Source organism: Myiozetetes cayanensis, unplaced genomic scaffold, assembly GCF_022539395.1.
Source record: "Myiozetetes cayanensis isolate MyiCay16 unplaced genomic scaffold, myiCay2020 scf10, whole genome shotgun sequence".
NCBI classification, from domain to species: domain Eukaryota; kingdom Metazoa; phylum Chordata; class Aves; order Passeriformes; family Tyrannidae; genus Myiozetetes; species Myiozetetes cayanensis.
In genome coordinates, this window is record NW_026086605.1 from 8,191,910 (window position 1) to 8,214,030 (window position 22,121).

The 22,121-nt window shown below is 46.8% G+C and overlaps 1 protein-coding gene across 5 annotated transcripts in view; it reads left to right on the forward strand.

The window, feature by feature from the left end:
- Nucleotides 1-22,121, forward strand: part of AFAP1L2 (actin filament associated protein 1 like 2) — a 70,607-nt gene that overhangs the window by 30,789 nt on the left and 17,697 nt on the right. For all 5 annotated transcript variants that reach the window (XM_050340859.1, XM_050340861.1, XM_050340860.1 and 2 more), the window contains exons 2-5: nucleotides 12,383-12,511; nucleotides 13,039-13,116; nucleotides 16,949-17,040; nucleotides 20,805-20,895. In XM_050340859.1, coding sequence (XP_050196816.1) covers nucleotides 12,383-12,511; nucleotides 13,039-13,116; nucleotides 16,949-17,040; nucleotides 20,805-20,895 — 390 coding nt within the window. The remainder of the gene's footprint in view (nucleotides 1-12,382; nucleotides 12,512-13,038; nucleotides 13,117-16,948; nucleotides 17,041-20,804; nucleotides 20,896-22,121) is intronic.

Consider the following 22,121-nt stretch of genomic DNA (forward strand, 5'->3'; position numbering starts at 1 on the left):
CTGGGGTGACTGCCTGAAAGAAACCTTGTTTTGGGGGCAAATAAAAGATTATGCTTGGTTTTTCTTTTTAACCAAAGTCAAGTGATGGACTAGGCACCACAATATATAGAAGCTTTTCAGTGGAACAGAAAGAGACACGTGGTAGTTACATTCCAGTTGCTGTTTGAGTTGGGACTCTGGGTGGGAAAGTCCATGCCCCTCTGCAGCATGGTGGATGAAGCAGCCTCCAGAGTAGATTAATTCAAATCCTTTAATTAGGGGAGGGATCGAAATCCACCTGCCCACCTTGGAAGTAAGGGTGAGGGGGCAACTGCCCTGTCTTTGGAGAATTTAGCCTTCTCCTGCCCACTCTTTTTTTTTTGTTCTGTTTTCTTTTCCTGAACCAAACAAGTGAAATGCATATTATTGTTACTTTATCTCGAAAACACCCACAATTTTAATTGTTTTCAGTGACTTCTGCAACAAAATATGCCTAGTCTTAAAAATGGGGTGATTTTTCCTAGTCATTTGTCTTTCCTTCATCTGCATGCCTGCTTCTTAGGAAGCCTGGGTGACCAGATAACAGATGAAATTGCAACAAACCACAACAGAAGCAATCCTTGGTTTTTTCCCAACCCGAGAAGATTGAAAGGCTCTGTGGCTTTGCGCTCCATGGCTTTGCCTTTGGCACTGGGGCTGAAGTTCAGAGTTGGTGGGAGGAGAGTCAAAAGGTGGAGCAGAGGTTTGCAGTGGCAGGCTGCAGTGCCCAAGAAGTGCTGCTCCCTGAACAGGTAGGCAAAGCAACATCTCTGCCTCCTCATTTTCTCTTGGGCCACCAGCAATTTGAATGGCCAGCAGTTTCCTCTGCAGTGAGAAGGCTGCTGGGCTGGCTGTTCCCTCCCAGCTGGCAGGCAGTGGTGAGGATATGCATCTCTTTATGCCTTTGAGTGCTAAAAAACTATCTTGAGGGCAGTTCCTGCGCGCAAGATGCTAATCGTGTCCTCGACAGAACTGCTTCCAGCACTGGAGGCAGAGTGGTGGACTAGCCAGGCTGCACTTAGCACTAAGTAAACAGAGAGGTCCTTCAAGTTATTACTCTCATTAAAAGTTACTAATTCATTAGTGCCAATGCCAAACTATATTATGTTCCTCTTCTGGATGGAAAACACAGCAATGCGGTTTTGAGTGAGGGTGGTGTGGCCTGCCCTAACCGCAGGGAGCCAGGCACGAGCTGCTGATCCCAAACCATGAATGAGATCCTCGGGTACCATAAGTCACATAAGTGTTTATTAGCATGTAATGCTGAGAAAAGAGAAATGCCAGGCTAAGTAAGTTATAGCCAAGCTACAAGGATGCTTTCAAAGTCTCTTAAGAGGGAGATGAAAGAGTCAAAAGTGCGTTTAGAAAAGCTCCAAGGAAGCTGAACCTGCTGGAAAGGCTCGAACTCGTTCATCAGCAGTTTCTTGTTGCAGATTTTCTGCTGAAATGGTAAATGAAAATAATGATCTAACTTTTAAATCTGTGTTAGGATTAGTGATACCTTTGACATATTTATGTAATGGGTTTCAGAGGTTTAATTCAGAGTATTGTTCCCAGTCTGGATAACTGGCTCTCATTCATGTAAACAAAGTGCAAGACAGACAAAGTAAGAAAATCTTTTTTTATCTGGTAGATGGGTTTTTTGCTGTTTTGAGAGCTGTCTTTCATTTCTCATGCCTCACAGTCAGGATAGAAAGGGAGACGTTTTCCAATTCACATGGAAAAAAAAGAAATGCTGATCTTTGTCTTGGTTTTCCAATGCCTCAGCCCCCCAGGGCTCCTGCCGGGCCCTGCCCTGCTGGGGAGGGCAGTAGAGGCCCAAAATGGTTGTCTTGTCCTGAGCCTTCTCTTTTCCCCCGGGCATCTCTGTGAGTCTGACTTGCTGTTGCTTGGAGATGAGCTCAAGGTCAGGGTGCAGGTGGGGGGCTCCTTCTGTGACCCTAATCAAGGTTTATTTCTCAGTCTTGGCAGCATTTTGGGTGCTTGCCTCTACCTTACCTTGTAGGAGATTCCCTCATGCAGTGGGACCAGTCTGTCACCATGGGTCAAAACAGAGGCCGTCCATTAGGTAGGTCACTGCAGAAGTTGTTTATCTCAGTGGGTAAATGTCCATGGCTTCACTGATCTGTATTCCAGGAGTGTGGTCATCATACCATGTGGGGCCTGGATCTGTAGGGAGACAAAGGGGAACTCACGAGTTGTATCTCCTCATGCCACTAGTGATGTGCAGCTCCAGCATCCTGACCCTCCCTCTTCCCTGTTTCCACCTTGGTTTGCCACAGTACTGTGTCACTTATCCCAGTACACTCATGACTCATGAGGACTATCACCATTTTTCCTCCAAGTATTGTCACCTGTGTTTTAGTAGGACATGTTCCTTTCACGTGGTGAATGGGACCTGTGTTGGCAGAGTAATGTATGTGCAGCCACTGCCTAAATTGGGTGGCTTGGGAGAGGTTCTCTTCTGAGGCTCCTCCCCATGAGTGACACTTGGTTTTCCCAGGGTCACCAATACTTGTTTTTATGAGTATTGGACAGAGAGCCTCTACTAAGAAAATATATTTGGGAGTTTCTTGGCAACACCAATTAATAACACAGATGACAAATAGTACCAAAAACTTGAACCCCATATGAAAACCTGTTGAGTAATGAAAGCGATATTTGGGGTGTGAAGCAGGGCAGAGCCTCTCTGAGCATTAGGACAAGACTTGTGTATCCCCACAGGGCACACGTGTCTTGAAACAGCTCGTGGTGCCCAGCTGCCTTGGTAATCCAAAGCAAACAGGGGAGCTGCCTGCTCCTGGGAGGCTGCTCTGCCACCCTGACTTCAGTGAAATGCCGTGTTGGAGGTGTGGGAGAGGAATAGAGGTGGCATTTCTTAAATATAACAGTAAGGACTGTCCTCAGGTCGTCTGGCAGCCGTGCCTTCCCCTCGCCCGTGGGAGGGTGGGTGGGAGCCGTGGCCTCCTTTGGTGGCAGATGTGGGAACCCCGTTGGGAGGTTCTCACTGAGCACTGGTGACTCATGGCAGGAGAAGGTTTGTAATTTGACCTCTTTGTAGCATTCCTAAACCTTACCCTTCCACACTTCTAAACTGAAGTTTAGTAGATGCTGGTTTGCTTCGAATCTTGTTAGGAAGGGGTGTGAGCTTTGGTCTTTGGTGATGTCTGTAGATTGGGGAATTTTGGGGGGGATTTTTTTTTTTTTGGGGGGGGGGTAGTATTGTCTGTGGAATTTTTAGCAGATTTCTCTGCTGATGATTATACACTGGGTTTCCAGGGCAAAACAATCCCTGGTTTGCACATTGCTCCATCAACACTGCTCAGCACCTCATCTTTATGATACTCCCTCTGGGTGTTTAGGCTTCTAGATTACCTTGAAGAGGATGGATAAGGACTGCATGCAGTGTTAGGAAAAGGGATTGAGCAAGATTATTAAGAAAGAAATCTAGCAATCAGTGATGGTGTTTCTGTAGGCTCTGCCAGCCTACCCTGATGCACTCAGGATACTTTTAAAACCTGTTTTTCCCCTGCACTAGTGAAATAGCCTCGTGTGGTCATTCTGCTTTTCAGCTGTAGGCACAGAGGCCCAGCCCTGGCTGTTGTGGTTTGGAGAGCTCTTGCTTCAGAGGAAACAGCAAGGAAAAGACTGGGGAGTCCAGGGCTATATGTCTGTCTTTCTTTCTGACCCCAGAGCTCTCGCTTTTGCTTTCTTAAACATAATTGCTTTCCCCTTCTGTTATGTTCCTATTGTTTGTTGGAGAAGTGATGCCATTAAATCAACAGAGAATGGTGGGAAAATGCTTTGATATGAGGCCTTAGGAGGGTGTGTGCCTGTGTATGTGTGCTTATCCTCTCTTAAAAAAACAACGCAACCCTATGTGTATCTGGCAGCTTCCTTTAATTTGTGTCTTGCCTGCGAGAGAGAAATCCATCTCAAAATATTTTTGGCAGTTAAACCTCCTTTATTTGTGTTGAAGTGGTACAAACTGCAGGGTGTCATTCCAGGGCTGTCGTTCACCATCATTGTGATGGTTAATCTCGTTAGGACTTCGCATTTTCTCAGTCGCTGTTTTGGGAATGTGGTATCCCAGGCTTCCTTTTTCCATGGGAAAGAGGGGTCCTGTAACTGTGGGCTCGGCAGGCATCAGGACAGTGGTGTGTGGGCTATTCTGCTGCTGTTCTGTAACGTGGATAAGGATGGAAATGTTCTTTCCTCCAGATGCAGCCATGCAGAGTGATGAACAGGTCTACCACGCAGATAACCCAAAGTCTACCACAGCATTTTGCCTACAGCCATGCTCCTTAACCCTGGAGCCTTGGCAAAGACGTGAGCTGAGGTCCAGGGACCACATGTTGCCCCATTCATGGAGCAAAGACTGCACTGAGGCAGAGGAGAACAAGTCCTGGTAATTCTGCCTGCTGAGCAGGCGGCTCTGGGATTCCTTCTTGCGCTGTGTTCCAGCAGTAGAGCCCCATGTGTTTGTGGCATGTATTTGAGTTTTTTGCACGTTTCTTTGTCTTGAAAGCAGCTGTTCTATTTGATTAGAGGCCTCTTAGCAGCCCCTTCCTGGATATGGCTGTGCATTACACTGGATAGCGAACAGTGGATGTACTTTCAGTTGCAGGTCAGGTGGTCACCACCCCCCAAGTGAAGTCAACCACACAGAGTGATGGAGAGGAGAGCACAAAAAAACCCAACCAACCACCAATCTTAACTCAAAACTGAAGGAGTAAGGAAAAAACCAGCAGAAAAGACTGCAGGGACAGAAGGGAATCAGTGGTGGAAGCTTCAGAGGAAATTGTGTCTCCCTCTGTCACGCCACTGTAGGATTCAACTCTGGGGCTTGGCAGCAAACATGACTTCTGCTTTGCACAAATTGTTGGGATTGTTTTCCTCCTCTCTGGGAAGAGAGCCCACCAGACTCTGCTCTTGGGGATATTTGCCTTAGAAAGAGTGTTGTCTTTAACATACTCCCCTATGTGACTTGGTCCAAATGTTTTTAGTTGACAAATATCTTGATTTGGATTGATCATTATTTCATTTCTTGACTACTGCACTGATGTTTCTTTAATTGCTTCCCTGATGTTTTCCTAGCTCAGTTCTGCCTCAGCAGGAGTTAATGTGTTACACAAGTGGTATGTGACCTGGTCCGCCACACGCTGAGGATGCAGCGTGTCTCAGGGTGACACTCTGATCCACCCCAGGTCCCAGCACAGTTTTCCATGGCACTCTGTGATATGTTCCCATTTGCTGATGCTTTGTACATCACTAAGCACGTGAGCACAGACCTGCATTTGTAGTCCAGTAAAGCTTTGGGGATCTTCTGAGTTTGATGGGCAGTCTGCTAATACAACATGCTCCAAAGGGAAGAGGTGCCAGCTTCTCTCAGATGTCATCCATCACATTTGTTTGGCAGTGTGAGACCTCCAATGACTCACCAGTTGCTCTGTCATGGAAAGGCTGAGACCCTTTGCAAAGAAAGACATCACTATATAGATGTTTCATGCATACAGCCTCCATTGCATACTAGATGATCTTTAAGGCCCCTTCCAACCCAAACCTTTCTATATATAATAAAGCAATACAGCACTAAACTATAAGAGTCCTCAGTAAAAACTCCTTTTGACACAGTAATTTTCATGTTCTGCTTCTCTTCTCTTTTTTTTTTTTCTTTTTTTTTTTCTTTTTTTTTTGTTAATTTTTCTTGGATGCTGTTTCCCACCTTCCAGCGGAGGGAAGAGGAGTCTGTTGTTTGCTCAGCTAACTGAAAAAAGCTTTGTGTGCATTTTCTGCTGCCGTTTTGTTAAAGTTCAGAGTTCCTGGGTAAGAGCTGCCACTTCTCAATACGGGTGTTGTTCGAACTTCCAGAGCAGCCCACGCAGAGCTCCTTGGGTTCATCTGCGCAGTTCACAGCCCACGACCAACAAAACACATCGTTTGCCTCTCTCCTTCCATGAATCATTCTCTGCAACAAAGACAAGCCTAATGCTCCCAACGTGAGTGTGAATCCAGGCGGTACTGGATTTTAGGTACATCAATAGAAGCAGTCTGAGTGGGTTTGCTTTTTCTTTCTCTTTTCCCTTGTGAGCACTCTCTGTGTCTGAAAGTCAGACAGCTTTGTGACAGTGGTTGTAACTGTCTGACACTTGTCTGGCTTATTAGGAAAACTCTGACAGAAGTTCTTCAGTTTTACAGTTTTGTTATTTTGAGGAATTTTAGCTTGTCTCGGGACTCTGAATTTTGCCTTTTGTTTAATCTAGCAGTGATTCTCCAATGAGAAAGTTCATTGTTTACCAGAAGCTTGAAGAGGGTTTTTGTGGGTTTTCCTTCAATAAACACAGCACTTCTCATTTTGCTGTGGGGAGATTTCTTTTTTCTACAAATATTTACATATTCATAATCATTTTTCTGTTGGGGAAAAAAACTGAGGAATTTCAACTGAACAGTGGGATGGACTTTTTATTCTCTTCCCATGAAAAGCTAGAAGAAGGAAGGCTCTCCAGTCATTGCAGGGACAAGTGTGGAAAGTAAAGCATTGTTTCTGATGACCAAAACCAGGGTGGTAAACCATAGTCTAAATTCATCTGCTTTATTCTGCTCATCACCCTGGGTGAAGGCTGGTGGGGTTTCAGTGTGAAGGGGATGCTTTTCAGAGGAGCAGCTCTCTGGGGTTCAGCAGAGATGTTGCTTCTTCCCAGTGCTGTATTTGGATGAGCCATTTGCCACCTGTCCCTCCTTGCATTCCATTGCCTGCGTGCCCCAAAGCCCGTGGCATCCAGAGCGGGGCAGAGGAGATGTAACTGCTGCAGAAGGGCCAAAGCATTCCTGTGCCCTTTTCTTCACTGCTGCTTTCTCTGCAAGACCCTGAAGCCAGCAGGACGAGCAGAGTTGGTTCGTCTGAGGATCTGCTCTGCTGTTTTGGAAGGTGGCCCGGTGTAGGGGTCATCCAGCTGTTACAGCTGTCACCGTCCACACATCTGCCTTTCCTCACAGCTGAGGAGAATGGCCTTCTCTAGCTGTAACCGTGGGCGACTTTTCCCTCTTGCAAAGCCCAACTGTTACTGTAAGATTCCAAATTAGCCAAGGAGGCCTGGGCTGGGTCCTCCTGCTCTTCTGACAGCACTTGCTATTCAGCGGCCTGAATGCCGCCTCTGTGCCTGCCGGTCCCCTCTGCACGCTCGTCAGCTGCCCTATTCATTTGATGGAGTAAAGGAAAAAAAAAAGAAGCCAGGACTAGAAAGGAACTGCTTTCTGCCAAAGCAGCCTCTGGGGAATCCCAGCGCTGCCAGCCAGGGCTGGTCAGCAGGAAATGGGGGCCCAGGGGTTGCTGTGGGAGGTGCTGCAAGGTGGAGGCTGTCTGGGGAGGCTGGGCATGAGCAGGACCCTCAAGATACCCCTCAGGAGCCCCTCTGCTCCTGTGGACTGAGACCTTCATGAACCACCCTTTTAGCAGTTCTACTTTCTCAGGAGTTTCCAAAGTTTTTGAAGCAAAAAGCTTGGAGTGACACAGGCACCAGGTATTTACCTAGTCCCTGAATCGAGCTGTTTGCCAGCAGCTTAGCCCAGCCCCTTCTGGAAAGGAAGGGTGAGGCTGAAAGTACCAAACTCGGGCCCTGCTTTGGGCAGGAGGGTGGGATATCTCCCAGCACTTTGGGATCCAAGGACAGGGGGGTTGGGAGCAAGATCTGCAGGCTGGGACACAGGAAAACTAGGTCATATTCTTGATCTGCTGAAGAATATGAATATATATTGTTAGTATCCTTGGACTAATCGCTTAATCTCTATATGCCTTCGTTTCCTGTTAGCAAATGATACTCCTTATCTTTCACCTCTCATCTCAGCAGAGAAAAGAGTTTGTCTTTTAGTATGTATCTTATTACCGTTCTTTGTCTGGTGGCTGGGGCCCTCTACCTTGATAAAATAAGTAATTGAATTTAGATTAAATGGTCTAACATAATCCTGCCCAGTGGTTACTAAAACACTTGAATGAAAGTTCATTCTGAGCCTGTCTTTCCATTTCCTCATAAGGCCAAGACATGAAGTAATTAGATGTAGACGTAGGTTGTTATTGTAGCACAGTGACAGAGATCAGTGGTTATTGGTAGGAATGGCTTTTATAATCTAGTTTAATGGTCATTTACCTTTCAGTGACCTTGGTGTCAGGCAAAATTGGCAGCTCTTTTGCGAGGAATGTGCTTCCTCAATGAGGTCTTTGCAAGCTGCTTCATTCTTGGCTCCAGCTTCTCATGAACTGGGATAGACACTGCTGCAATGCAAGAGACGTTTCTGTCTGCAAAGAAAGGCATAGACTCCTGCCAAAAGAAGCCCTTTTAAGTGCTCTCCCTACTGCCACTGAATTGCTGTTAAAACAGATCAGTCTTTGCTTATTGCTGCGACCAAAGTTGCAGACTTCAAACCAAGAGAGTCTGCAGTGGGCAGAGGCAGCCCAGGAGTTTCTGTAAAAAAGGCTGCATTGTCTTGGAGTAAAAGGAGGGAGAACATATCATCCAGTTAAGTTCATGCAAGAGGAAGGAGTTGGTAGTTCTGATTGTAACAACCCACCCCACCCTGTAAGTCCTTACTACATCAGTAAAGACGTGATATTTCTATACACTTTAAAAGCATGATCATCCACTCACTGCAGATGCAAATCAAGCGAAGTTTTCGAGTGACTGTGATGCTCCTACACCTCTCTCCATCGTGTGTTAAGAAATCCTAATGGGTTTTGTCCAGTTACTGATGCCTGTTGCCATGGAGAAGAATATGACATGAGCTGTGCTGTGATTTCTAATGGTACCCCAGATCTGTGGCCATGCTTTGTAAGAAACTGGAGTAGGTCATATCCTGAGGCCTGAGAGAATTGGACTCAGTACAGGTATTCACAGTGACCTTGGACAAGCCTCTTAATTCTTCTGACAGTCTTAACCTTAGAGGTAATCTCCTGTTTTCCATGAAGCAGAATGAATTTTTGCAAATGCTATGGAGGTATTTATTTGAGATGTTGTCAGAAAGATTAGTTGAGTTACAAAGAAGTGCTATGAGAGTTAAGAAGAGTGATGTAGCTGTGGAAAAAGGTTTCACAAAAGCACCTCTAAGAACTGCACTGCCTTGTGACTTGGGCTTCTGTCTACTTCTGATTCTCTCATCCTGCTGCTCACAGCCATTTGATTTTGCAAATATGTTCCTCACATCTGCAACTATTGCCCTGCAGAGCAAGCCTAGCTGCAGGAATTACCTCTTTATCTGCCCTCATTTCTAAACTGCTAAGATAAGGAGAGCAAAACAAGGCAGCTTGGAGGGAGAACCATTTGTTTCAGGCTGCTTTGGATAACCACCAACCTGGTTTTACCATGAGCATGTTCCATACATCATCACCACAGCCCAATAGGTCTTTACGTGAGATCAGTCAGTGACTTCCAGCATTCAAAATCCTGAGTTGGTTTGATGTGTAAGGGCTCTCTATTGGTTTTAGTCCTATTGACCTGCAGGGACCTGCTGTGATACTGCCTTGCACAGAGGATCTTATAGACGTATTAATTCTTCTTACTTCCCACATTCATCAGTCTCTGATAAGCATTAGCTTGTTTGGTTAGATTAGCTCTGATATAAGAGAATGAGTGGTCGAGTGGCAGTTTATTTTTGCAGGTATCAGGTTTGGATTGGGAATGTCCAGCTGAGATCAGTGAGATACTTGCATGGGAGCAGATGGTTCATATACTGCTTCTTGCTGGAGAAGAGCAAGATTAATCTCTCTTGAGTCCCTGAACTCTGAATCCATTCAAGGCTGACAGAGTCTTTCCACTGACCTCTGTGGCCTCAGGATCACATCCTAAATGAGCTGCTTTGAGTCTCTAGAAGCCCGAGTTCAGCTTTGGTGGGCTGGAAAATGTAACCTCCTGTATGGGCTGTGCTATTCATAAGCACTCAGCCTTGTGTGTGCTCTAGCTGTGGATGCCTGGGAGAAGAATAAAGTCATTTTCTGCAATCATGGGGGTGGAGGAGGGAATAAGAACTGTACCCCCTTCCCTGCAAACCCACTGCTATGACATCCACTTGAGCAGATGTTGGGAGCTGACCTGCTTCTGAAGCTTCAAATTCAGGTTAGGTGTTCTTTTGTGCTGTTTCTTCTGATATCACTCCTGACACATAAATGTGCTGTCCAGCTGGCCTGACCAGCAGGAACTGACCTGAATTTAAATTGAAGTGGGCCACTGAAGCAGATGAGTATAGCAAGGCTGCAACTTACCCTAGTGGGGTTTCCTAAACTTAGAAGAAACAGGGCCCCTAGAGCTGGGGAGACAGTTATGAGCAGGTTTAACAGCAAATCTCACAGTTCATTGCTTAATGGTATCAGTGGCATCCAATATTGTTGTCAGCATATACTACCCATTTGCTCACAGTTTATAGAAAAAAGCTGCTGTTTATCGAAGGGATGCTTGTTTTCTCTGGGCAGAGCAGCAGCTAGCAAAACCATTCAAGTCAACACAGCACTATGCAGGTGTTTTCCACTCCCTACTGATCCTAAATCAGACCAGAAGATAATTAATTTGGTGTAGAGGGTATAAAACGAAGTGTGAGTAACTACCAGTTTGTCAGTTCCTCTGGAGCTGTTATTGATTGATCTGGAGTCATTAGATTTTACAGTCAGGCTAGTGAAGATTAATACAGTTTGAGAGCAGTGGCAAGTTTTCTCAATTAGTGTCTAGCAGCATAAACCTTTACAGTATAATTTGTGCTATATTTATCAATTTTCTAACGTGTATGAACCAAGGAAGGGTTGCCTCCTGGCTAGAGATGGGGAAGTAAGAAGGTGATGCCTTTCTCCTGCCCTTTAACAAATGTTCTTTGTGACTTTGGAGGTGATAGCTCTTTGAGCTAGAGATACTCAGATGTTTTGTATTATGAAACCAAAATATTAACACTTTCCCAGGTTGTTGGTGTGAACCGTGACTCATAGGGGTACCATGGGATTGTACAGTGTGCAAATGCTGTTAGTGAAGGAAATGGAGCATTGTCCAGTTAAGCTGTCCATAAATCACAGTCCCTGGTGTTGTGCTGAGGAGTCACTACCTGGCTGGCAGTGTGGTAGTGTCAAACTCAAGCTTCGCTTCCCATCTTCTCCGCAGATCCTCAGCATCAGGGAGCGATGGAGCGGGGTAGCAGGGGAGCCTCCAGAGGGGAGGAACAGTCCCGGCTGGGCTTGGCCTGTTTTTCCCACACGCTGTCATTCTTGCACCGGCGCTTCCTCTCTCTCCACATAATACCCTGTTATTTCCTCTCCAGAATGGGCTCCTGCCACTGCTGCTAATTAGCCCGCGATAAACCTTGGTGTGAACAAAAGCAAGCAATTAAACGTCTGTTGCTTCAGCGTGAGCCCTGTCAGAGAAGTGATTTGTTGGTGGCAGAGCTGTGTAGCACCTCCCTGGGAGGAAAACAAGCCCATTGGCCTGGCCCAGCTGCCGGTGCTGGGGAGTGGTGTGTCTGAGCTGCTTGTTTTGGGCATGCAGGGATGCCTTTGGTACAACAGGGTTTCCCGAGGCCCTGTGAGATGATGCTTAAGGTGTTAAGATGCTGTGAGATGCTTAAGACTTATGTCTTAAGTTCCACATGGTACAATGATCTGTGAGGCCACTACCCAAGCAAGATGGCTTGAGAAGTTTCTGAATTGTGGTTTAGGTATGCGGGGGTTTGGGGAACTTTTTCTTTTTTTTTTTTTTTTTTTGGTGGTCTTTTTGGAAGACACATGTAATAAATGTTTTCAAACCAATACAGAGAGAGAAATAATTATAGAATGAATCATAAAATTGTAGATTGGTTTGTGCTGGAAGGGACCTTAAGTATCATCTGGTTCCAGCTTCCCTTCTGCGGGCAGGGGCACCTTCCACTAGACCAGGTTGCTCAGGGCCCCATCCCTTCCAAATAAGGATGAGGCTTGGAAAGAGGAAGCAAAAGGCAGGGCCTTTGGTAGATCCCAGGCCAAATGAGGCTTGACTGATGTTTGCCAGGACTCAAGATGCAGGTATCAAAATCTTGCAAGCTGCTTTCATGTAATCTCAGCCCTAATGCTCAGAATCCCTCAGGTTTTCCCACTTGAGGAAAAAGTCCTATCGGAAGAAGAATAGGTATTTACATAGGATTTCACTGATGTGTGAACACACTAAGGGAAGTCAGAGACTTTTTCAGTTTGGGACCCACTTTCTTTCCAAAAATAGAGGTAGGGCTCAAGCTGGAAAAGTAAGTATTAATTATTCCTGGGCAGAAAAATGCAAAGAGTCTTGGAACACATGGAATTGATGTATGTCCTCTTTTGACACTCAACCCAACTGCTTTGCCAGAAATTGTCTCTCTGTTTCTGTTGCAGCTCTCGAGCAGCTGCTCACAGAGCTTGAAGATTTTCTGAGGATACTGGACAAGGAGAACTTGAGCAGCACTGCTGTTGTGAAGAAGAGCTTCCTCTCCGACCTTCTGCGAGTCTACACCAAGTCCAGTGGTACAGTGTGGAAAACCAAGGGTGGGGCAGTGGGCTGTCATGGGAATTGCTGCAGGGTCTTGAAGCAGCATTTTTTTGGAGGCTGGTGGGAAGAGGAGACATGAAAATTAGACGGAGAAAATGAAACTGAGTTTATTTTTGCAGTGACCTCTAATTGTTTATGTAAAATTACTATAGTTATGTGTCCAGCTTTACCAGCAAAGGATTCCCAAGATTCCTGATCCTTTCTGTTTTCCATATTAAATCTTAAGTTTATTTAATCCACTTTGTAAGATACACAGGATGTACTGTTTGGCCAAGTTAATGTTTAAGTATAAATTTTAACTTACGGAATTTCCTGACTATAAAGCACTTAATTTTTCTGCTTTTTATTATTGCTTGGGGTTTTTCCTGCACGTTTTTCTCAACCAACATTCCCTCCTCAAATGTACTCAGCAGAGACACTTTTTACATCTGTCCTTGTGGAAAAACTTAGCAGTGTAAAAGCAACGTGTGGTTACAGAGTTCATTTTTCCCTTTGGTTGCAGGTGGCGATGAGGAGTATATTTATATGAACAAAGTGACAGTCCATAAACAGCAGGGTGACCAAGACAAACAAGATAAAGGTAGGGAGCTAAAAATTAATGGTTGCATCGTGTCTAACAGGGTGATGAAGGCACACACAGTTAGAGCCTTCCTCTGCTGGTACCCTGGCAGCTCTGAGGGCTGTGGTGCAGTTGATGGTGTGGAAGGACTTCCATTTTCATAACATTCCCTTGGAAATAGCGGTCCTTGCCAACACTGTGAGGTTATTCCTGGAAGTAGCACTTTGGAGGTTGTTATTTTGGGATAAAACTGTTGCCTTCTAAGGCTTGAAGCTCCAGTGGCTGAAATATTTAAAGAAGCCTTCATGCTTTGTTTGGCCACAAAACAAGTCACTTCACCTCTTTGAGACCTCGAAAAGTATGTGTCTTCTTTGCTGTGTTGCTCTGCTCTGGCCCAGACGGTCTGTGTCATCCCTGAGGCAAGTTCCTGGGCAAAGCTTGCACCCTCACCATCTGCACAGGCAGAGCACCTTCATCTCCCAGGCGTGCAAGAGTTCTGTGGTGTACAAGCCAAGAAACTAAACCTAGATAAAATATTCATTTCCAATTCAGATTTCCCAGGTTTTGAATTTGTAACGCAGCAAAGAAGGTAATTGCCTAAAAATGTTCTTCCTCTTTGAAGTTCATCGTGAAAGTTGTCCTTGATAATTGTGTGGAGTGCGATTATTAGTGGCACACATCTCAGCAGTGCACATCTAGTTAGAGGCTGATCCTAGCCCAGAGTTTCTACTCAAAAGGGATGAGACAAGGACACCTCAGTGCAGCCTGCTCTTGATGTGCAGGTCCTGCAGTGGTTGGGATTGCTCCACTTACGCAGTTGTTTGTTTTGGTTTTGTTGCTTTGTGGCGGGGCTTTCTGTTTGTTTGCTTTGTTTTGTTCTTTAAACTACCTGCAGCTGAATTTGGGTTAACTTCAAAAGTCCCTGAAGACAGGACGTCCTCCCAGATTACACGTGCAGCCCCAGCATGACCTCCAGACAGGGCCTTCTGGGTGATGCTGTAATGCTCTATAACAGGATCACAGAGCTTCCTGGTAGCACCCAGCAGCTGAGCAGCAATAGAAATATCTCTTTATACGAGTTCATTTGGGTGGATAAAGCAAGGCTTGCACTCATCCACCATGCTGAAACATGGGACAAATTTCAGAAACTTTATTTTTGGGTTTAGGTTCTTTTATTTCAGACTTTTCCCTATCAAGGCCATGAGCCTGCCCACTCAGTCACTCCCTGTGGGACCTGGCACTTCTCTCTTTCTCTGTTTTCAACAACCTCCCTATTCCAAGTAAAACTTCTGAGTTATTTGGAAATGCTGAAGTCAGTAAGACACATGTGTGGGATCTTAGCCACAGCTGCAGCTGGGTGTACAGCCTGATCCTGCCTCTGTAACTGGATGGAAAGGTCTGTGCCTGCAGGTTCAGGTTGAGCAGACAGAGGGTACCTTATTGCCCACTGGGGATAGGGGGTGTGATATGGATCTCCCAGCAATTATACAGCTCCTTTTGCTCCTTTCAGCTACTGCCAGTCTGTGCACCAAAGGCCTGTGATGGGATGGGGGGGCCACGCTTTTGTGGCTGAGGCCAACAGGACCCCTCGTGCCCTGCAGAGTTTCTCCACCACAGTAGCTGTGCTCAGGTGTGCTCTAGCAGCATAGGGTGAAGTGCTTTCCAAAGTGATAGTACATCAGCTGCAGAAGTCCCACCTCCAAACTTCAAAATATGCTATTTCTGCAAAACCTGTATTTCACTGCTCTCTGCATCTGCTTGCAAGTTCATCGGTGAGGATTTAAGCTGAACACAACACTGCTTTTGAGGTGCCTTTTTATGGCACATTAATTGAATTTGCTGCTGTGAGTGATGAAGGCACCAGCATTTACTTAATCTCGTGTACTAGAGAAACACAGCAAGTCTCCACCCTGTAAGTCCACAGGGCTCTTCAGTGAGCCAAATGCCATCTCCTTCTGGAAGTCAGCACTGTGGGGCAGGAGTCTGGGAGACGGGACTGATGTGGTGGACACTGAAGTCCTCTTAGCCCAAAATACCAGGTGACATTCAGTTTTACAAAGAGCACAGATAAATAACAGTTACTACAGATGTGAATTTTAGCAGGATTTTGGCTGGGTTTTCTTCTTCCTTATCTTTTCTAAATCCTCTCCAAACTCCAGGTTTTAGGGAGACCTCTTTAGCAGAGGACACTTGCAAAGTGTTAATGCTTGTCTAGGGAAAAATTCTCCTTCCCTCCCATCTCAGTAAGGAAACAACCTGAGATATGTGGTGCTGGCGTGTGTAGCCAGGGAAGAGAGTGCCATGTTGTCGCTCCTTTATAGAAAAGGCCAACAATCTCCAACAGAAGCCTGTAGGTATGACTCTGGCAGTGTAATCATGGGGTATTTTGGCAGGTGGATCTCCCTGTGATCAGTTGTTGTCATAGGCTCACCTGCTTTACTCTGAACAGTCTCACCTGCTTTAGTGTGAGCTTTACAAGACATCCAACAGCCCTACCTGTGGGGAGCAAACAGCTGCTTGGAGACGGTGTCTGTTCGTCCATGGACCTCTGTGTCCTCATGACTTACCGAAGTCAGCCAGTGCTGATGACCAGGAGACCAGCATCAAAGGGAGAAATCTGTCACAAGAGACATGCTTTGGACTTCTGTGCCATCAGGCCAGGCGCTGCAGGCTGCAGCCTGGCAGGTCAGAGCTGTCATTGTGGCTTCCGAGCCCCGCGAACAGTGTAATGTGGTTTCCAGCTTCTATTTTTAAAGCCCAGAAATATGCAGCAAAGTTCCTGCTCACATCTTCTGAGCACAGTGCTGACTGTTGCTGGGTGCTGTGTGATGCCTTGGTGGTTTCTGTGTGTGCCCAAGGAATGTGGCTGGAACATCAGCAGGTGACTGGGGAGCTGCAGCATCAGCTCACTCCAGATTTTGACCTAATTCCCTTACTTAATTTACTGGTCTTGCAATATCTGGATACCTTAGCCTCGTTTCTCCAAGGTATTTGACGACAGACACTGTAAAAGGGAGCTTTCCCTCTGCACAAGTTGATGCCTTCAAGTCCATAATTTTCCAGCCATTCATGCCTTGCTCCACTTGTTCCCGAGCACTACTGCATTGCACTGTCTCGGAGGTCTGGGGATTTGGGCACTTGTTTGAGGCCACCCAAGGGTTCTGTGGTGGAGGAAGAGGGGCTGAACACAAGTTTTCTGAGCCTTCAATGTAACCCCTCCAGCTACTGAATCACTCTGCATTCAGCTGCTTGGAAAATCTGACTTTCCAGAGGCAGACCCAGATCGCCTGGAGCAGTTGTTCTGCCATATGCCCTTTCAAATGTTTGGCCTTGGCTGCTTTAAGGGCAGCTCTTTCCTCAGCAGCGATTGCTCTGTTCGTGGCTGGATTTTATAAGCTCTTGTGCACTCAGCTAGACAGCCACCTTTGCAGTTTACCCTGGGAGCAGGGTGGTGCTTGGGAAAGGCAGCAGAGGAGCGGATAGTCATTGACCTGTCTGCTCACAGCAGCAAGGATCAGAGCTAGCAAGGACTAAAGTGCTGTGGATTTCCAGATACTGTGTAGTGTCCATCCATGCTGCTTCTCAAGACCCTTTAAAGTCTCAGCAGCGGGTCTGGCCTTCACAGAAGGAAAAACATGCCCTAAAACCAGAGGTCAGTTTTTTTGCTGGGTCTCCTTGTGTCACATTCCTGGCTATGGCCTAAAATGACATGGTGGCCCTGCAGCACTGCCTGTAATTGTCACTGTGCTGCCTCCTGAAATAGCACCTCGCTGCTCCAGCACAGCCCAGGGTAGCGAGTGTTCTGCTGGGAGGTGCCACATGTCATCAATATAATTGTGATTCTGGCTTGCAGTGCTGGATCAGAGAAACTCCTTGACCAATGGAGACTCAGGACTGCATCCGTCGCCTCCTCAGAAGAGCCTGCCAGACCTCCCCCCTCCAAAGGTAAGTTTTGTACATCCTTCGCTTTCCTGGGGATCTGAACCCCGTGATGCTTCACTGTTGTCGTGCACTGTGCAGCATGGCTGGATGCAGAGGCCTCTGCCCACGTGAGTGAATGAGGCAAAGAGTCCTGGTGAGCTTTATTTAAAAAATAGTAATAAAATATTGAACTAGGGGTTTCCAGCTGTATGTTTCATCTCTGTGTAGACTGCAGGTCAGTGTGTGGCTGGTGCAGGCGCTGCAGCTGGCTGGTGGCCGGGGATGGCTGGGCATCCAGAAACCCCTGTGGTTCCCAAGGCTTGTGCACAGATGGAGCGGGCAGCTGTGGGAGCCTCAGGCTTCCTGTGAGTGTGCAGGAGCACCGTGAAAATTGGGCTGTGTTCCCTGCTGGGGAGACCCACATCCATTGCGTGGCAATCGAGGCTCAAAGAAGGAGAAGTGAGGTTTTCAGTGAAGCAAAGGTGATGGTGGTTCTTGGCTGTTGCTTTGGAAAGCTCCCCAGAGTGGTAAAGCAGCTGTGCCTGGACTGCTGACGTGAACTTGTAAAAGTCAGAAATCCCTCAGCTGCAGGGTGCTGGGGTGGTCCCTGGGAAGGATCAGGATCTCCCTTGCTGGCAGAGTCCTCAGATTGGCCATTACCAGAGGTTTGCTTACAGTTGCAGCACCTGGTGCTGTCTCTGCATTGGTGCTGTTGTTATGCTGGTTGCACAGCCCACAGGTCTGCAAGGAGAAGTTTCTGGCACTGTAGATTTTTCTGTAGGGCAGCTATAAATCAGTTAAACACCATCAGGTTTCAGTGAGATGTTGTCTCCGTGCCAGCAAGCCAGCCTGGCTGTCCTAGAGAGGCACGGGTCATCCTTGAGACCCTGGATGTTGTTGTTGAGCAGTTGATGTAATGTGGGAATTGCTGTAGCTGGGATTTCAGGATGTGAAAGGAGGGAAGGGAGTATGGATGAGAAGGAGGGGGAGGCGTGGAGGAGGATGGGATGGTGCATCCATCAACCACAAAGGAGGATCTGCTCCTTTCCCAGGGAGGAGGGCAGGGTGAGGCCCCAGGACTTTTGCCCAGAGGGTTGTGTCTCAGCTGGAGTTAGCTGGAGAAGCTGGGAAAACAAGGGGGTAGGATGGGATGAGCTGACAAACCCCCGGATGCAGTGTGGTTGCCTGCTGGGAGCTGCTCCAGCCCCAGAGGGCTCTGCCCACGCAGCTGGCTGGAAATACAGTACTGGAGCTGGATTTGCCTGGGAGCAGTGACCAGAGCAGAAACTGTTGTTTGGCTTTGGGTTTTGTGGTGGGCAGGAGTACAGCAGTGTGGTGGAATGAAAGCACAACTGGGGAAGCAGCAGCTTGTGTCTTGGGTGTCTGCAAGGCATTTCACTTGTGCTTGGTGCAGCCCAGCTCTCTGATTGGGCAACCAGGAAATTAATGAGAGAATTAGAAAAGAATAGTCTTGGATTTGAGCTGAGAAGGGTTCCTAAGCCACCTGTCTTCTCACAGACCTATGCTGGGAACGACCTTCTCCCACCTTCTTACCACTGGAGCTAACCTTCCTTGGGTACAGCAGTCATGTACCTTCTCACTGTGAGCATCTGAGTGTCAGTGAATTGTTGGCAGCAAAGATATCTGAGTGTTCTTCAAGGAGCAGGGCTGGGGAGAGGTTTAATGTGTAGAAATTGCTGTTGGGGGAAAATGGATTTTCCCTGTCTGCATTTGTGGCTTCCAGTGTGGGCAGGAGCGGAGGTGGAGGAGGGAGCACAACTCCTTACACAGAAACTGGGAGCTTAGGAGAGGCATTCAGATCAGCTCTGTGGAGTTTTCTGTGGCTTGGTGATGCTAAGGCACCCTGTGGTGTTGCTGTACACTTGTCTTTTGAGACACAGGAGAAATCTGGTGATAAAGCTCCGCACAGCAGATTGTCCCTGGTATTCACTGACACCAGCAGTCAGTGGCCAACCCAACAGGGGTGGCCCAGCTGGATCCCACTAATTTCTTTGGATTTGTCCCAAAGCAACCTTTAAACAGTGAGTTCTGCAGGCTGTGGCTCAGACACTGGTGACCTCTCCTCTGCAGCAGCTCCTTTCTTTTCCGCAGCCATGCACAGAGAAAGTCACGCGGGGCGGATGCAGATGCCCAAGGTGGTTATATTTGCATGCTCATTGTGCCATAATGCAACAGGCAAGGGCCAGCAAGGGTTCTGCAAGGGCCAGCATGGTTTTAAATGGCACAGTAGATACCCTTTGATTTAAACTAGAGAGAAAAACAACTCCACACTTTTAGAGAAAGAGAAGAGGGAAAAAATAGCTTCTGGGGCAGCTAAGGTGCAGTCCCACCTAGTCCCTGTTGGCTTCCATTGTCTGTAGGAAACAAAACAGAACAACCCCTTCCCTGACACTTGTGGGATGGTGTCAAATAAACCCACAGCGTTTCTTTGTGTAGGCAATTTGTTTATGGTCATAGCAGAATGTGAGCTGGCTACACGCAGGAGGCCACCACAAATGGCAATTACAAACACATTCCCTGGCCAGGGAAGGGATTAAGGAAAGCTTGGAGTGACTGGGTTTGCCTTTCTTTAATTTAACACATTAGGACAAGTTCCTAAACCTTTAAGTCTTTGCAGGGCAAGTGTTTTCCAGCAGTGCCCTACGTGGCTCCAGAATGCAAGCTCAGAGTCTGCTCACAGCATCTGGCAGACCCACGTTAAGAAGGAGTTTTTGATCCAAAACACTAGAGAAGTTTGGGAAGTTGGCAGAGCCAGGGGCAGCTCGCCCACGTGGGAGCAGAGACAACTTTGGTGTGGTCAGGGTTCCTCGCTCCCACAGGCTCAGCAGCTTCCCTTCCCGGGCTGCTGCTGGCAGAAAACATTTTCCTTCAAAGCTTCCTTTCTGCTTTCTGGGCACCAGTAGCAGGAGGGTGTAAATGTCCAGGTGTAAATGTCCAGGGCAGGTTGGGCAGCTTTGAACCTGCATTTAATGATACTGGTGTGCTGCAAATGAATTGATCTTGCCTTAAGCTGCTCTCACGTTCAACAGCTATGTGAAATACCTGAAAAGTAGAAAGTTTGTTTCTTAACTTCACTTTTTTTTTGTCCTCATCTGTTGGTATTTCTAAAGGATCAAGGCACTGTTTTTCCTGCCAGTCCTTGCTTGTGTTTAGGGAGGGGTTTGGCAGGCACCACAGGGATTTTCCAGAACTTGGACTCCTTTCAAAGGCTTATTTTCCATCGGTGTTGTTTATCCATTTCCTTCATTTTTTGTTCAGAGCACAATTAAAAGCTCTTGATATAGTTCCTAAAGTGGAGATTTTTAGCTGTTGTCAGTCAGAGACTTGGAGTCACGACCAGCGACCGCTCAGGCTGCACTTTCAGTGTAAAGCCAAGATTGCACCAATTGTTCTCCCTTCTGGTTCCCTGATAAGATAATCCATAGCACAGGGGATCATCCCCAGTTAGGAGGAGCAGCTTGGGGGGGTCAGTGCAGCAGGCAGAAGTCCCAGTCCATGGTAAGGCCAATGGGTTGCAATTGCTGCTGTGAGTTGATCTTCACAGGGCTTTCAGCAGTATGAAAGAAAGTAACATTTATGACACAATTATACAGTAATTTCAAAGAACTTCTTTATATTTGAGCTAACTGTACCACATCCTGATCTAAAAGATCTCATCCACTGGGATGCACTTGAGTGCTAAGAAACAAAGGACAAAGAGTGCCCCACTGTTTTCCAGGACATGTTTTTACCTTAAATCATTTTTCTCTTCTGTATTTGTTTTGCAGATTCCTGAAACAAAACAACCTCCAGTCCCCAAAATCGAATCCCCAGAGGGATATTATGAAGAGGCTGAGCCATATGACATCTCTGTAAATGGTATATCGTAAAACCTTTGGGGGCAGGGGTTAATGTGGGAGATGGAGGACTTGTGGTTTATAAGAATGAGTAAACGAAAGCACGGACATTTCTTACAGTTTACGTGACAAGTTTGTTTTCTGCTGCTCATCACACTTGATATTACAGATCTAATGCTAATTGGAAAACAAAGACTACTGAATTACTCAAATTTTAACTTTCCTGTAGAAGTAAGTGGTAGTCTTGGGTCAATAGTGTAAAACATTACAAACCATTTGGGTTCTCTTTGTCTTGACGTTTTTCTGGCAGACAGGCTGTAGTCTAACACAAGTTTCTATTCAGGAGTGAGTGGTGAAGCTGTGGTGGCTTGCATTCATGTCCTAGTGCTCTAATTGTCCCCTTGGGGCTCAAAGTCCATGGCTCTGCTGGTCTGTGAGGAGTGATAACCGTTTTTATAATTGGCTGCTTATTCAGCTCTGTCTCTTGTGGCAGTTTAACCATCTTTAAACTCGATTAAAAAGCCACGCTCCATGAGAGGGGACAGCGTGTGTGTTCCCTCCGCACACACTCTGTGGGTCAGCATCCCCAGCCATGTCCTCAGCAGTGCCACCCACACCTGACCCCTGTGGGTTCCCCACCCCTGTGGAGGAGATGGCTGCATGCAGGCTGAGCTCCCAGATTCTCACTTTTTAAGATGTGTTCCTGCATCCTTCTTTTGGTGAACACCCGTCATGAGAGATTGCCTTCCTCTGATCTGATGGCAGAGCTGATCTTCTCATCGCTTTGTAATCCATTTAAGCACAAATGAGACAGATTGTATCACTCTGCTGCAGAAGCAGATGTCTGCTCCTCAGCCTGGTCTGCAGCACAGTGCGTGGCATGGGGCAGAGCTGAGCGGGGAGAGTTGAGGCAAGCAAAGAATGTGAGAGTTCAAGGGTAAAAGATTTGGATCTAAACCCTTGGCTGTTGAGTCTGAGCTGCTTGTGAGAGAAGCTGAGTCCTCTGCAGCCCCAGTGTGCACCACTGGGCTTTGAAGCTCCCTGGCAGGGAAGCACCAGCTGTGCCACTGTTGAAAGTGGCCGAGGGTTGATGAATCTGAACAGCCCTCGCTGCCTGTGAGCACCTTGCACCCCAGGATAGCTCATATCTCAGCATGGGTCGCTGTTCTTATGAGGACTTACAGTGCTAAACAAAATGAGGGAGATGGGAAAAGATCTTCGTTTGACTGAACCATCCCAATTTGTCTG